Source organism: Protopterus annectens, chromosome 17.part0 (assembly GCF_019279795.1).
Source record: "Protopterus annectens isolate FY-2018-M chromosome 17.part0, PAN1.0, whole genome shotgun sequence".
Classification (NCBI taxonomy): Eukaryota; Metazoa; Chordata; order Ceratodontiformes; family Protopteridae; genus Protopterus; species Protopterus annectens.
In genome coordinates, this window is record NC_056751.1 from 69,770,115 (window position 1) to 69,782,852 (window position 12,738).

General features: G+C 43.0%; 1 protein-coding gene across 1 annotated transcript in view; it reads left to right on the plus strand.

Moving 5' to 3' along the window:
* Window positions 1-12,738, plus strand: part of DNAH6 (dynein axonemal heavy chain 6) — a 5,071,261-nt gene that overhangs the window by 4,702,992 nt on the left and 355,531 nt on the right. The window contains exon 71 of the mRNA XM_044059309.1: window positions 8,532-8,653. Within this exon, the coding sequence (XP_043915244.1) occupies window positions 8,532-8,653 (122 nt within the window). The remainder of the gene's footprint in view (window positions 1-8,531; window positions 8,654-12,738) is intronic.

Sequence of the window (12,738 nt, forward strand, 5' to 3'; positions counted from 1 at the left end):
GGAATTTAAACTTTAGGGATTTGGAGGGGAGTTTTAGGGTTAGGGAGTGATCATTCCCTAAAATTAACTTCCAATTGTTCTCAAAAGAATTTTTATAGTTATAATATCAACATTAAATGAACCTATGAACCTATGAACCTAAATGTTATTGACATTATTAAAGTAGGGATGCTGTATAACCAAATAATTGGACAGGTTTGTACTTTATATAGCTATTATCAATAACATCAAACCAAACACTTTATTTTCTATTTCCTCTAGTGTTTTTAGAAAACCTACTTTTACAAAATAGTTTATTATATTTTTCTAGTTCACTTCCAAACTGTGTTAAGACAAACATTGTTAAAAATCAGTTAATAAGAAAAGCAAGACTGGGTATGGGTGAAGAAACCTTTAAAACTAAAGGCACACATTATTTCAGTTGTTAAAAGAGGTGCAGAAATGCTTTATTGATAAGTGCTATGTTTGAAATTATGACCTGAAACACCTCATCCTTTGCATTTTGCCTTATTCGGTTTTAAACCATTTTTTCAGCATTTCTTGTAACAAATGTAGACTAATCATAGCTAGCAACTTGTCCTTCCTCTATAACTACATAAATGATGCCATCAGTATAAACAAAATAGGCATAGTACAATCAGTTTATGTTGTCCAATACCAAACTTTCATACATTTTGTTTAAATACCTAAATTACTAAATTCATTATTAAAGCAAATAATGAGCTTAACAGATAGCTCTAAATCCTTCCTCCATTAGGATTACTTATACACTGAATAATCTCTTTATTATTGAAAACCTTCATCCCAAAACCAAAAAATAGAAGCCTTTGTAAATTATATTCTTTAAAAAGTTAAGCATCCCTTTATGTGAAACACTGTGATGTGCTTTATTCATATCTCCAGCTATGAACCTATAATGCTTTCCTATATAAGTCCACTAAAATCAATAGCAGTTCTTGTATATTTTTCCATTAGTCACAATTAAAATCTCTCATTTTGATAAATTTTCTACTGTTCTACTCAGTCTTTATACAGTTCTTTCATAATAAGAAGTTATGTACCTACCATAACGTTCCATGTTAGTTGTCTTCTTCTCGCTTTCTTTCTTGCTGGATGGGTTCGGAGTCGATCCTTGGCTCCGACTTGGCCAATACTAAAGCTCGAGAGCTAATTCCACCGGCTCGAGGCTTCCCTATATCCCACAATGCTAGGCGGTAACTACTCAGATCTCGTTTGATAGCTAGACCAAGCAATTCTAGTCTCCATAGTATGGAGAAGGGTAACCCACCTCTATAAAAACCAGAGTGTAAGGTATCCCAGAACTAACAAAAGGGGAAATAGAGGTGGTAGAACATGTGGGAATGAAACTCTTCCAGAGAAAGATCACAAAATGAATTCCTGTCGGTCTGTCCAGGCTTGGGGGAAGGAGGGTGGGACGCAAGAAAGAAGGCGAGAAGAAGACAACTAACATGGAACGTTATGGTAGGTACATAACTTCTTAATGTTAAGTTGTCTATCTCGCCTTCATTCTTGCTGGATGGGACCACGTCCCTAGCACCTTATCCCGGGTGGCCTATCGGAACAGACTCTTGAGAACAGTGGAACCAAAGTTGGCACGGTTTCTGGAGACCATGTCCAATTTGTAATGTGAAATGAAGGTATGAGGAGAAGCCCAAGTGGCTGCTGCACAAATGGAATCTATTGGCAGCCTGTCCTGAAAAGCTACGGATGTAGCTAATGCCCTAGTTGAATGAGCTCTAGGTCTTGAAGGTAGTTTTTGGTGTCTGATCTTATAGATGAAGGTAATTGTAGAGGTGAGCCATCTAGAAAGGGAAACTTTAGTAACTGGAAGGCCCAATTTCCCTTCCGCATATGATAGAAAAAGCTGATCAGATTTCCTGAATTGTTTAGTCCTGTCTAAATAATATCTAAGTTGGCGGTGAACATCCAGAAAATGTAGCTTTTGTTCCGACCTGTTGGAATAGTTAGGGAAAAAGATGGGGAGATCAATCGTTTGGTTTAAGTTTGTTTGAGAGGAAACCTTAGGTAAAAAGGATGGATTAGTACGGAGGGATACCCTATCTTTGTGAAACACTAAGTAAGGAGGGCGACTGCACAGAGCATGGAGTTCAGATACCCTTCTCGCTGAAGTTATGGCTACTAGAAAAAGTGTCTTCCATGAAAGCAACTTCAGAGAACATGAAGCCACTGGTTTAAAAGGGGGAAGGATTAAGGATGCCAGAACCAAGTTCAAGTCCCATTGAGGCGGGGGATCTTTGATTGGAGGTTTGAGAAGAAAAACGCCCCTTAAAAAGGCTTTGCAGAGCTTGTGAGCCATGATGCTAGACTCCGAGACACCTACATGATAATTAGATATAGCAGCCAACTGAACTCTAATGGTAGATGAAGAAGAGCCTAAATGAAAGAGTTCTGCTAGAAAGTCTAGAATAGACTGGATAGGTGCAGTGAAGGGATCTATATTTTTTGATGTTGCCCAAAAGGAGAAGCGTTTCCATTTGCTATTATAAATCTTCCGGGTAGAAGATTTATGAGAGGCTATCAAGATATCTCGGACCGAGCGAGATATTAAGGGAAGCCTGGCTAAGGTCAGAATCGGAGATACCATGCTGTGAGGTTGAGAGAATGAAGAGATTGGTGCAGCTGGCCCGATTGGTGGGTCAACAGATCTGGCACTGGGTCCAGATGCCAAGACTGCTCCAAAAGGTAATGATGAAGGAATGGAAACCATATCTGTCAAGGCCAGTAAGGGGCAATGAGGATCATTGTCACTCTCAAGGCAATGGCTTTCTGAATTAGTTGAGTTATCAGTGGAAAAGGGGGAAAAGCATACAGAAGTCCCCGGGGCCAATCGTGGACTAGAGCGTCTCTGGTGGGATGTCCTGGTAATGGGAAGAGAGTGAAGAAGTCGTGACACTTGCTGTTTTGGGGAGTAGCAAAAAGATCGCAGCAAGGCTGGCCCCATCATTGGAACACTTCTTCCAGTACTGATTTCTTCAGAGACCACTCGTGGGGCATGAGAATTGCCCTGCTCAACTTGTCTGCAATCACGTTGGACTTCCCGGGAATGTGCGTTGCTACCAGAAAACACTGAGAAGAGATCGCCCATTGCCAAAGTCTGAGTGCCTCTCGACATAAGGGGTATGATCTGGTTCCGCCTTGTTTGTTGATGTACCACACTACGGACATGTTGTCCATCTGAATTGCAATAGTCCTTGTGGGAAGAGAGTCGTGAAGGGCTTGCAACGCTAAAAGCACTGCTCTCATCTCTAAGACATTTATGTGCAAGTGGCACTTGAAAGGTTGCCACGTGCCCTGGACTGTCCTGCCCTGATAATGCCCCCCCACCTGATCAGGGAGGCATCTTTTGTCAACGTGGCGACTGGGGGGGATGAGTGAAGGGTCTTCCTTGGAGAACCTGAGGTGATGTGATCCACCAAGACAGTTGGTTCTTGCATGATTGAGTTATCAATATGGTGTGGGACATCGGGAGCTGTTGGAAGGACCATTGAGTAAACAGCATCCATTGGAGGATCCTCATGTGGAAGCAAGCTAAGGGGAGAAGGGGGATAGCTGCTGCCATGAGTCCTAATACCTTCAAAACTAGTCTGGCTTTGACTTTGTTGCATTGTAAGAGAAGGTAAACTTGTTTGCGGATGTCTGACACTCTCTGCTCTGTAAGTCTGGCTGAAAGATTGAGTGTGTCTAATGTGGCGCCTATAAAGGTAATAGATTGACAAGGCGACAAGGCAGATTTTTTGAAATTTATTGAAATGCCTAGAGCTTGGCAAGTTTGGATAGTGAAGTCTCTGGATAGAAGTAGTTGATGTCTGGTGGCGGCAGTAAGGAGCCAGTCATCTAAATATGGAAACACCTGGAACTCTTGGCGTCTCAAGTGAGCCGCGACCACTGCCATGCATTTGGTAAACACTTGGGGGGCTGTAGTGAGACCAAGGGCAGGGCTCTGAACTGGTAGTGACTGGCTCCCAGCCTGAAGCGGAGAAATCTCCTGGAGCCTCTGTTCATCTTGATATGGTAGTACGCGTCCTGAAGATCTATCGAGCACATCCAATTGTCCTGACCCAAGAAGGGTAGAATGGACTGTAGCATGACCATCCAGAATTTTGTTTTTCTGACATACTTGTTTAAGTTGCTGAGATCCAGTATGGGTCTCCAGTCCCCTGTTTTTTTTGGTACCAAAAAGAATTTGAAGTAGATTCCGGATCCTTGTTGGTCTGCTGGGACTGATTGGATAGCTCTTTTTGATAGCAGCTTTGAAATTTCTAGTGCTGTTTGTTCCCTTAGACTGGGTGGAATGTCTGGAAGGGATCCTTTGGGTTGGGACAGAATGTGAATAAAGGGAATTTTGTAACCCTCGGATATGATCGACTGTACCCATTTGTCTTGTGTAAGGGAAAGCCAGGCTTTTGGGTACAGGGATAATCTTCCCCCGACTGCCTCCAAAGGTGGACAGCTGGGCAGCTCCTCAGGGATGTTGAAAGGGGTTATCAGAGAAAGTTTCTCTGCTACCCTGTTTTTGCGGACCTCCTCTGCCTCTAGGGCGGCGTCTATTGTTATTCCCCCCTCTGCCTCTAGAGGGGAATCGACCTTGTGCGTCAGATGAGACTCCCTGGGTTTGTTTGTGGAACCACATTTTTCCTCCCCTCTGACCTTTGGGATAAGGCTTAGAAGGGGTAGAAAAACGGACTCCCACGTCAGAGAGAGTCTTACCTTCCACCTCACACCTAGTCAATGTATCCTTCACCTGAGGACCAAACAAGGATGATCCATCAAAGGGGGAATTGGTGAAGGACGCCTTGAAAGGGTCCGCAAAGTTGTGCAGCCACATCCAGGCATGATGTTATAAGGCAACGCCTGTGCCTGTGGCTCTACTCGCCCCATCCGCAGCATATGAGATAAGCCGCATGGAGGAGTTAACAATGAAGTTCAGGGTTGCCAACTGGGAGCTCATTCTGTCTTGGAACCCCTCAGCTGTTGGATCCTTTACCTCTTCACTCATATCCTTGAGTAAATCTCTCTGGAGACGAGTGAAATGACATAAGTAGTTCAGCGACCGCATTGAAAAGGTCGCTGATGAGAACATCTGCTTACCGTACCTGTCCATGGTCCTAGATTCTTTATTAGGAGGATGGACAGGTACCGAAGGATCGGCTAACTCCTTCTTAGTGGCCGTGGCCACCACCATGGCATCGACGGGGACACCTTTAGATAAAAAATCTTTATCTCTAGGGGCAGTAATAAACTTAGACGGTCTCCTCGGGGTGGGTTCCACTGAATCAGGAGCCGTCCAGGCCTTCCTTGCCACCACTTCCATAAGGGGGTCAAAGGGAGGGGACACCCAGGAGGTAGAAGGGTAAGAGCCGAACGCCTCAAGGTACACTGACTCATCCTCTGAAGGGTTAAGGGCTGGCCAGTTCCCCCTCTGTTTCAGGATCTCAAGGATGTCAGCAAAGGAGACATCCTCAGAGGGGGATCGAGGGGAACCTTCAGATTCCTCTAAGTCAGTGTCAGAGGTGATAGACTCAGGGGAGTCAATGTGCTTCCTCTTGCACTGCCTCTTCCTAGGGGGTTCTCCTACCGGATCAGGAGAGGCCTCGGAAGAGGAGGAAATTCCCAATGGGGAAACTTGAGGAGTTGGCTCTCTGCGGTCTGAAGCAAGGGGGTGGGTAGAAATCACTGCAGGGACTGATGATGGAGGGGCTGACGGAGCTGACTGTGGGGCAGACACTGGTTCTAGCACGCTCCGCATGACTTCGAAGGCACCCCTATCGGGCAAGGTCAGTGGTACCCGCTCCGAAGAGACCAGAACCCCCCCCGGCACTGACATGGATGGCTCCGAGGCCGATGTCGGAGACGAACTCACCAGCGCCGAAGCACCGAGAGGGAGAGCGGGATTGGACAAGGGTCCGATGCCACTTGCCCCCTCGAGCCGACGAGGGAAGCTTGGTTCCAAGATCCCTCCAAAGAGGATATCGGAGCAGACGACGGAGCCGAAAGGGAAGGTATCGGATCCGACGCGCCGACAGTCATGGCTCCGATGAGCCCCGGCTCCGAGCTCAAAGGAGTCGGAGGAGGAACACATTGAGGGACAGAAATAGCCGCTGACTGATGAGTCGGGCTATGAAGCATTTGGGCCAGCGCCTCGGACTTGAGAAGTCTACTCACTACCCTTTGCAAATCGTGGTCAGATAGCCTGGAAGACCGTGAGGAATGCGATCTATGGCTCCGCTCCGAAAGAAGAGGGGATCCTGGTGCCGAGTGAACAGAGCCGATGGAGGGAGACCTAGATCTCTTTCTCGAAGGTTGCTCCAATAAGAGTATCGGAGCCAACTGAGTCTTATCAGCCTCGGCTCCGGCCAGAGCCGAGGTAATAGTATGAGGCTTGGAAACATCGGCTCCAGCCGGAGCTGATGTCGAAGCAGTTTTGATGCTTCCAGAGGACGACTCTGAAGCCGGAGCTGACTGTCTGGAAGTCTTAGAAGGCTTCCCCGACACAGACTGGGTCGGGGGGCTTTCAGGATTTAATAAGCCACGCAAAATCAATTTATTTTTGCGTTCCTGCAGAACTCTAGGGCTGAAACCATGGCACACAGCACATGAGTCCTGCAGGTGCAAAGGTCCCAGGCAATACACAAGAAGTGTGACCGTCTGTCAGAGACATTTTCTGACAGCACGAGTCACACTTCTTGAAGCCTGAGACCTTGGAGTCCTTAGACATAGTAAAGGCCTAAGTAATAAAAACACACACACACACACACACACACACACACACACACACACACACACACACACACACACACACACACACACACACACACAGGCCTTTAAGAAAATATTAAAATCCAGTCACACTAAAGGACTAGGAGAAGGAGGGGAAGGGGCCTAAGGCCTAAAGTAAAAGGGGAATAAAATTATGGGCAAAAGAGGTGAATCAATTCAAGGAAAAAGATAATTAAAACTAAAAGTTATACTAAGAAAGTAATAGGGGTCTAAAGATTGTGAAAATAGAATAATTTTTCACTAACCTGCCAGAGCCGGTAGAAAAGCACCTCGTCAGCTAAGCGGCAAACGAGATATGAGTAGTTACCGCCTAGCATTGTGGAGTATAGGGGAGCCTTGAGCCGGTGGAATTAGCTCTCGAGCTTTAGTATTGGCCGAGTCGGAGCCGAGGATCGGCTCCGAACCCATCCAGCAAGAATGAAGGCGAGATAGACAACTTAACATTATATATTAGAGGGAGCTAGTGGCCTCCAATAATTAATATAATCAATTTTACTGCTCTTTCAAACAAGTTTAATAAGTAGTTTGTAACTCTGGTTTTACTGTCTTTTTCACCATTCTTGTAACTCTAGTTAGCATACCTTTATAATTTGTATAGATTAAACCATCATGTCCTAATTCCTGGTCTTACTTAACTAGCTGTGAAATAATTTTTAGCATTCTTAATATTTGTATCAGCTTTATAATTTACAGCATTCCTCACCTACATTTCTTAAATCATAATTCATATTTCTCTCTACATTTGTCCCATAGCAGTTGAATGGATGAATGTCCACTTTTCCTCCCAGAGTAAAATTTAACTCATCTAAGTAATTCTGTGAATCACTCTGCCAAGTTAATTGGGATCTGCGGATATTTCTGGGGGAGAGCACATGTCTAATGGTATTATTCACTCCCCCAGACTGCTGCATTAGCATGCAGATTCCCCAGTGGGACCAGATCTCCCCATGCTAAGGCCTCCATGTGGGAAAACCATAGCAGTAGAGTAGTCTTTGAATCAGAAAGGCTTAGTGCAATGCTAAACTTTCCCAAGATAATGCTCCCACATTGTGGTATGCTTTTCCAAATTACAGAGCTTATGTAATAATCTTTATTTATAATTATTTATGCAAATACTTTTTCTTAGCAATTTATATGGTTTTCTAACATAATTTTCATCTTTTGCTGGATTGTATGTGAAACTGGTTGCCTGATTAATGTTCCTGGCCAGAAACTAAATTAATAAGTAAACATTGAATTACTTTTGGGTCTGAAAGTGCCTGTTTTCAAAGAGTGATAGGGCTATTTCTTTGACAAATGCGTTCAGTATATTTTCAAACTCCTAGAAGCTGAAGCTTTTAATTGCACTTCTTCATTTCTCCTGTATCATCTAAGTATGTAGCCCGTTTCAATATATTTTGGAATTTTGCAATAGCTTCCCACCTGTGGATATGAAGTGGGTGTTATATATCTGAAAAGGCATGGTTTAATGTTTAATTTTATGTAACAAAGTGACACAAACTTTTGACTCTTTTAATAACATTAAATGAAGCTTAGCTGTTTAAATACTTAGAAGATGGTACATCTAAGCTGTAAATTTTGGAAATATATTAGTACTTGTAAGGTATATCAACCATCAGAAATATTCTACTAGAAAATATTTTTATAAATGGAGTTGCTGTACTTCTAGGTATTTTTATTATTAATAATACGCATCTTTGTTTCCACAATAGGAATCTATTTTGCTCCTGAGACTGCCACACTGCAAGACTATAAAGAGTACATAGAGAATCTACCTTTGATTGACGAGCCAGAAATATTTGGCATGCATGAAAATGCCAATTTAGCTTTCCAGGTTTGTTTGTTTACTTCACTTTTTGTTTGCTCAGTGGTTTTACAGACATGCATGGAAAGTCATTCACTACATCCACCCTTCCCATCCACTCACCTGTAGTTTCATATTAGTTGAATCATTTTTTTGTCTAACCTGTTTTATTGCCATGCATAATGAGTGATTTCTTCCAAATAATGTAGTTTCCTAAGTAAAACAAATGAAATTACTTCACCTACCTGAGTATGACAAAGCAGTTACAACATGCTGTGGTATGCTACCATGGTGAATAAATGTCCTTAACATTAGTGTTTAGAACAGGTTATCTTTATAGCAATGCATTTCTCTACTTATGAGCTATTAGTTTCCGATTTTGATTTTTACTGCATTCACGATTCTTCCTTTTAAGTGCATGATGCTCCACATATGCATAGCCATGTACTCCCCATATTTAACTCCTTGTGATCGGTTTTGTCTACTATTTTGTTACAACTGGTGGAAAGTTGGAAGTATGTGAGCACTGGTACCAGTGTACTTTCAAGTGCTATAATTGCTATCGAAATTATTTTTTTCTGAAACCCATTAATAAACTCAAGAGTATATGATGATTTTCAAATGAATAATGATCCTCCAGAAAAGGAGTAAGCCCAACAGCATTCTACCAGATGTTCCTTCACTGCAATATTTTGTTGGTGAAGGTGGGGCAAGCCTTTAGATATTCATTATCACAAAGAATTTATCTCATTCGTTTACAGATATGCAGATATGTAATCACCGCTGAACTATTCATCACCCCATTTGTCATGCATACCCAGTGTGCCTTGCTTGGGTGCTCATTTATCTAGCCATTCATCATGTATTAAAATGCATATTTCAGATCTACTATTTTTGCTCCTAATACATTTGGTGTATGTCCTGGTCTGCTGTTTTCATTTCCTTCTGATAGCTTTTCTACTGCTCCTTTTAGTGGGAGCTGTTTTTCGGAATGGTGCCAGACCAAACCCTAATACATTCTTTCAGTCTGAAAGGTTGCAGTCTGTGATAGCAGAATAGTCCATCTATCATAGCACCGATTGTGTCATCCTAAATAGTTACTGCCTGGGCAGCAAGACAAACTCTTTGTCAACCCACATTGTGTGTCAGTACAGATGGTTACAGTGTCTGTTTACAAAGCAAATCCTTCCACATCTCACACATTGTGTCATCCTGGAAAATCACTGAGACTCATACTGACTAATTTGTGCTTGTATCATGGATTCCAGGCTCCCATTTTCTTTAGTTGCTTTTTTGTTAGATGGGCTGGTAACACTTAAGACTTCACTCTCTTCAAGGGGGATAACAGATATATTTGTACAGATTAGGAGAAATGTATCCTGGCCACTGGAGTAATTCCCCTGCTGTCTTTTCCAGGAAGTGACATTTCATTTACACAGGCAGCCATTAATTCAGACTGAAGGGATTTCAGTTTCTTTTATCATCTGATGGAAGGCACCTCAGGAGTACAGTACCGTCCTCATGCTATACTGCATTGTTAGTTATGCAACATGAATTTAAGCACTTGGCCTGGGATAGAATCCATATTCCCTTGATATTACCTGCATCCCTTGATATTACCTGCATCACATGTGAGCTCACTATTTGCTAAACTACTAATACTAGTCGTTCATGACTTACGATGTATACAAGCTGCTGTTTTTGGCAGCACAACAGAATGCAGCCTCAACTAGCTTGTCCACTTTTTTAAATAGATAAACCATGTGGTCTAAAGCTCTAAATGTACTCAAATGTACTCAAGAATGAGATGCTTGACCAGATCAAGAAGATTTTCTTAGTAGATAGCAAAATTGCCTTCTCCCTTTCATTTTTTTTCATCACATTTCAACAGCATAGCAAAGTAATACACTGCCAGTAGGGTACAGCAATCCTTGATTTATATTTCCCTTTAATACATGGTATCTTCACTTCTCTGCAATAAAGGAGACTGGGAAAATGTACAGCTTTGAAAGTTTACAATAGCTGGTATGTAACAAATAGGAGTCAGTAAATCCTTGAGAGAGGAAGATAACTGATAACTAATAGACTGATTTATTCTGTTATATATATATATATATATATATATATATATATATATATACACACTGATATTAGGGCGACCACAGTGGTGCAGCGGTTAGTGTTGCCACCTCACAGTAAGAGGCTCTCTGGTTTGATCCTCGGCTGGGGATCCTTCTGTCCGGAGTCTGCATGTCCTCCCTGTGGTCGCATGGGTTTCCTCCAGGTGCTCCGGTTTCCTCCCACATCCCAAAGACATGCTGTAAGTGGATTGGACATTCTAAATTGGTCCTAGGCGTGAGTGCGTGCATGTGTGGGCCTTCTGTGGAAGGTTGGGCGCTGGACTGGCAACTTGACACCATAAAACTCCACTGCCAATCATGAGCGGACAGGTGATTCACTGTGGTGATCCCTAACTGGGAAAAGCCAAAAGAAGAAGAAGATATACACTGATATTAAAAGGTTTTGTGACAAGTGGTGAAATCGATTTATTGTATAACACAATTTAGATTGCTATATATTCTGTTCATCCATTTTTTCTTTTATATAGCTTTAGCTTGAAGTAGTGTTTCCCATTTATGTTGGAGGCAGTGGAATATGGTGATGTCTTAAATTGTCTGCTAGTACTGACTTGCAGAATTTCCATAGTTTTTTATGAAAGGAATGTCATTTGGGTGGTTTTCTGTAGTTAGGAAGTAAGTTGGGAGGTTTCTGTTTAGATAATGTTCAGATTTTTGTTGCTTTCTTTTTGTAGTGTATTTTGGCTTGGGTATAGACTAGTTGATAGTATTAGTTTTGTTTTGTTTTAGTAAGGGGGGCATCTCCTGACAGCAGTTTTCTGGTACCACTGTCTCAGCACTGAGTAGGAGTGATGGGACTTCTTCACATAGCAGTAGTTATCTTGATTTTTGTCCTCTCACCTGGTATCAGCTGTATTGTATCATTCCTCCAGGTCCTACTTAGCCACATTCAGCCACACTGGGACAAGATTATGTCAGTGTTTTGGAAGTCTCAGTTTCAATATAGTGTCATCTTGGTCCCCCTCTGTGTCCAAGGCAATGTGAAAAGAACCATGAAGCACCTTCACTACTGTTCCTCCTGCTGGCCCTGTTTTGGCTCCTGGAGCATTAGAACTGGTTAGAGAATACATGACAATGTTCGCAGCACCAAAGGATATATTTTCTTCTATGATAGTGCCCCCTGGATTGTTGGAGGTGTCAGCACTGACCTTGTTGACAAAGACCTCGTACTTGGCCCAAGAGGCTCTGCACTGAGTGTTCAGTGCAAACTGAGGTCCCTGCCTTGGTGGGGGAAGTAGTCAAAGTTATCGTTCTCAGACTTTGACTCCTTGGTGTAGAAATCTTCCGTGGTGACCTTGAACTCAGAAAAATTGGTGCTAATGCCCAGCACAGGTGCCCATTCTTTGGCATCAGTGCCAGTGGGGTTGGGGAAGACATCTTCTGGCCAGAGTACCTCAGCTGATGGATTGATCCTGAGGAGATCCAAGGTGATCCTCATTCAGGAGAGGCTATACGTCCCACTGGTTCCACCCTTAGACAGTGCTAAAACTGAGAGTTTCAACCATATGTCAATCTTGTCCCCACAGGACAGAAGACCATGTAAGCAAGAATAGCAGAGGTTTGGTATGCCTTCTTTTCAGAATAGCTCAGAATAGTCACTCCTGAGCCGTCCTAGGAAGAGGCAGTGCAAGGGGAAGCACTTTGATTCCCTTTTGGAATCTCCTTCCTCAAATACAGACCTTGTTGAAGAGGAAGTTCCCCTAATCCCCTCTTGAAAATAACACATTTGGTTAGATCCTAGAAATGCTGAGGCAGAAGGGATCCTGTCCAGTCAACCTATCCTTCTCACAGGAAGAGATCTTGCATGAGGCTTACAGGTCCTCACCCCCAGTGGCGTGATTAGTGCCACTTCTGACAAGCTCATTGATATTGTGTACCCCAATACATGGAGAGAGATGGACATAGCTGTGCACATCCCACAGAAGACAGCGAGAGTGTTGCCAATCCCCCAGGGTTAGGCAATAATGGAGCAAAGGT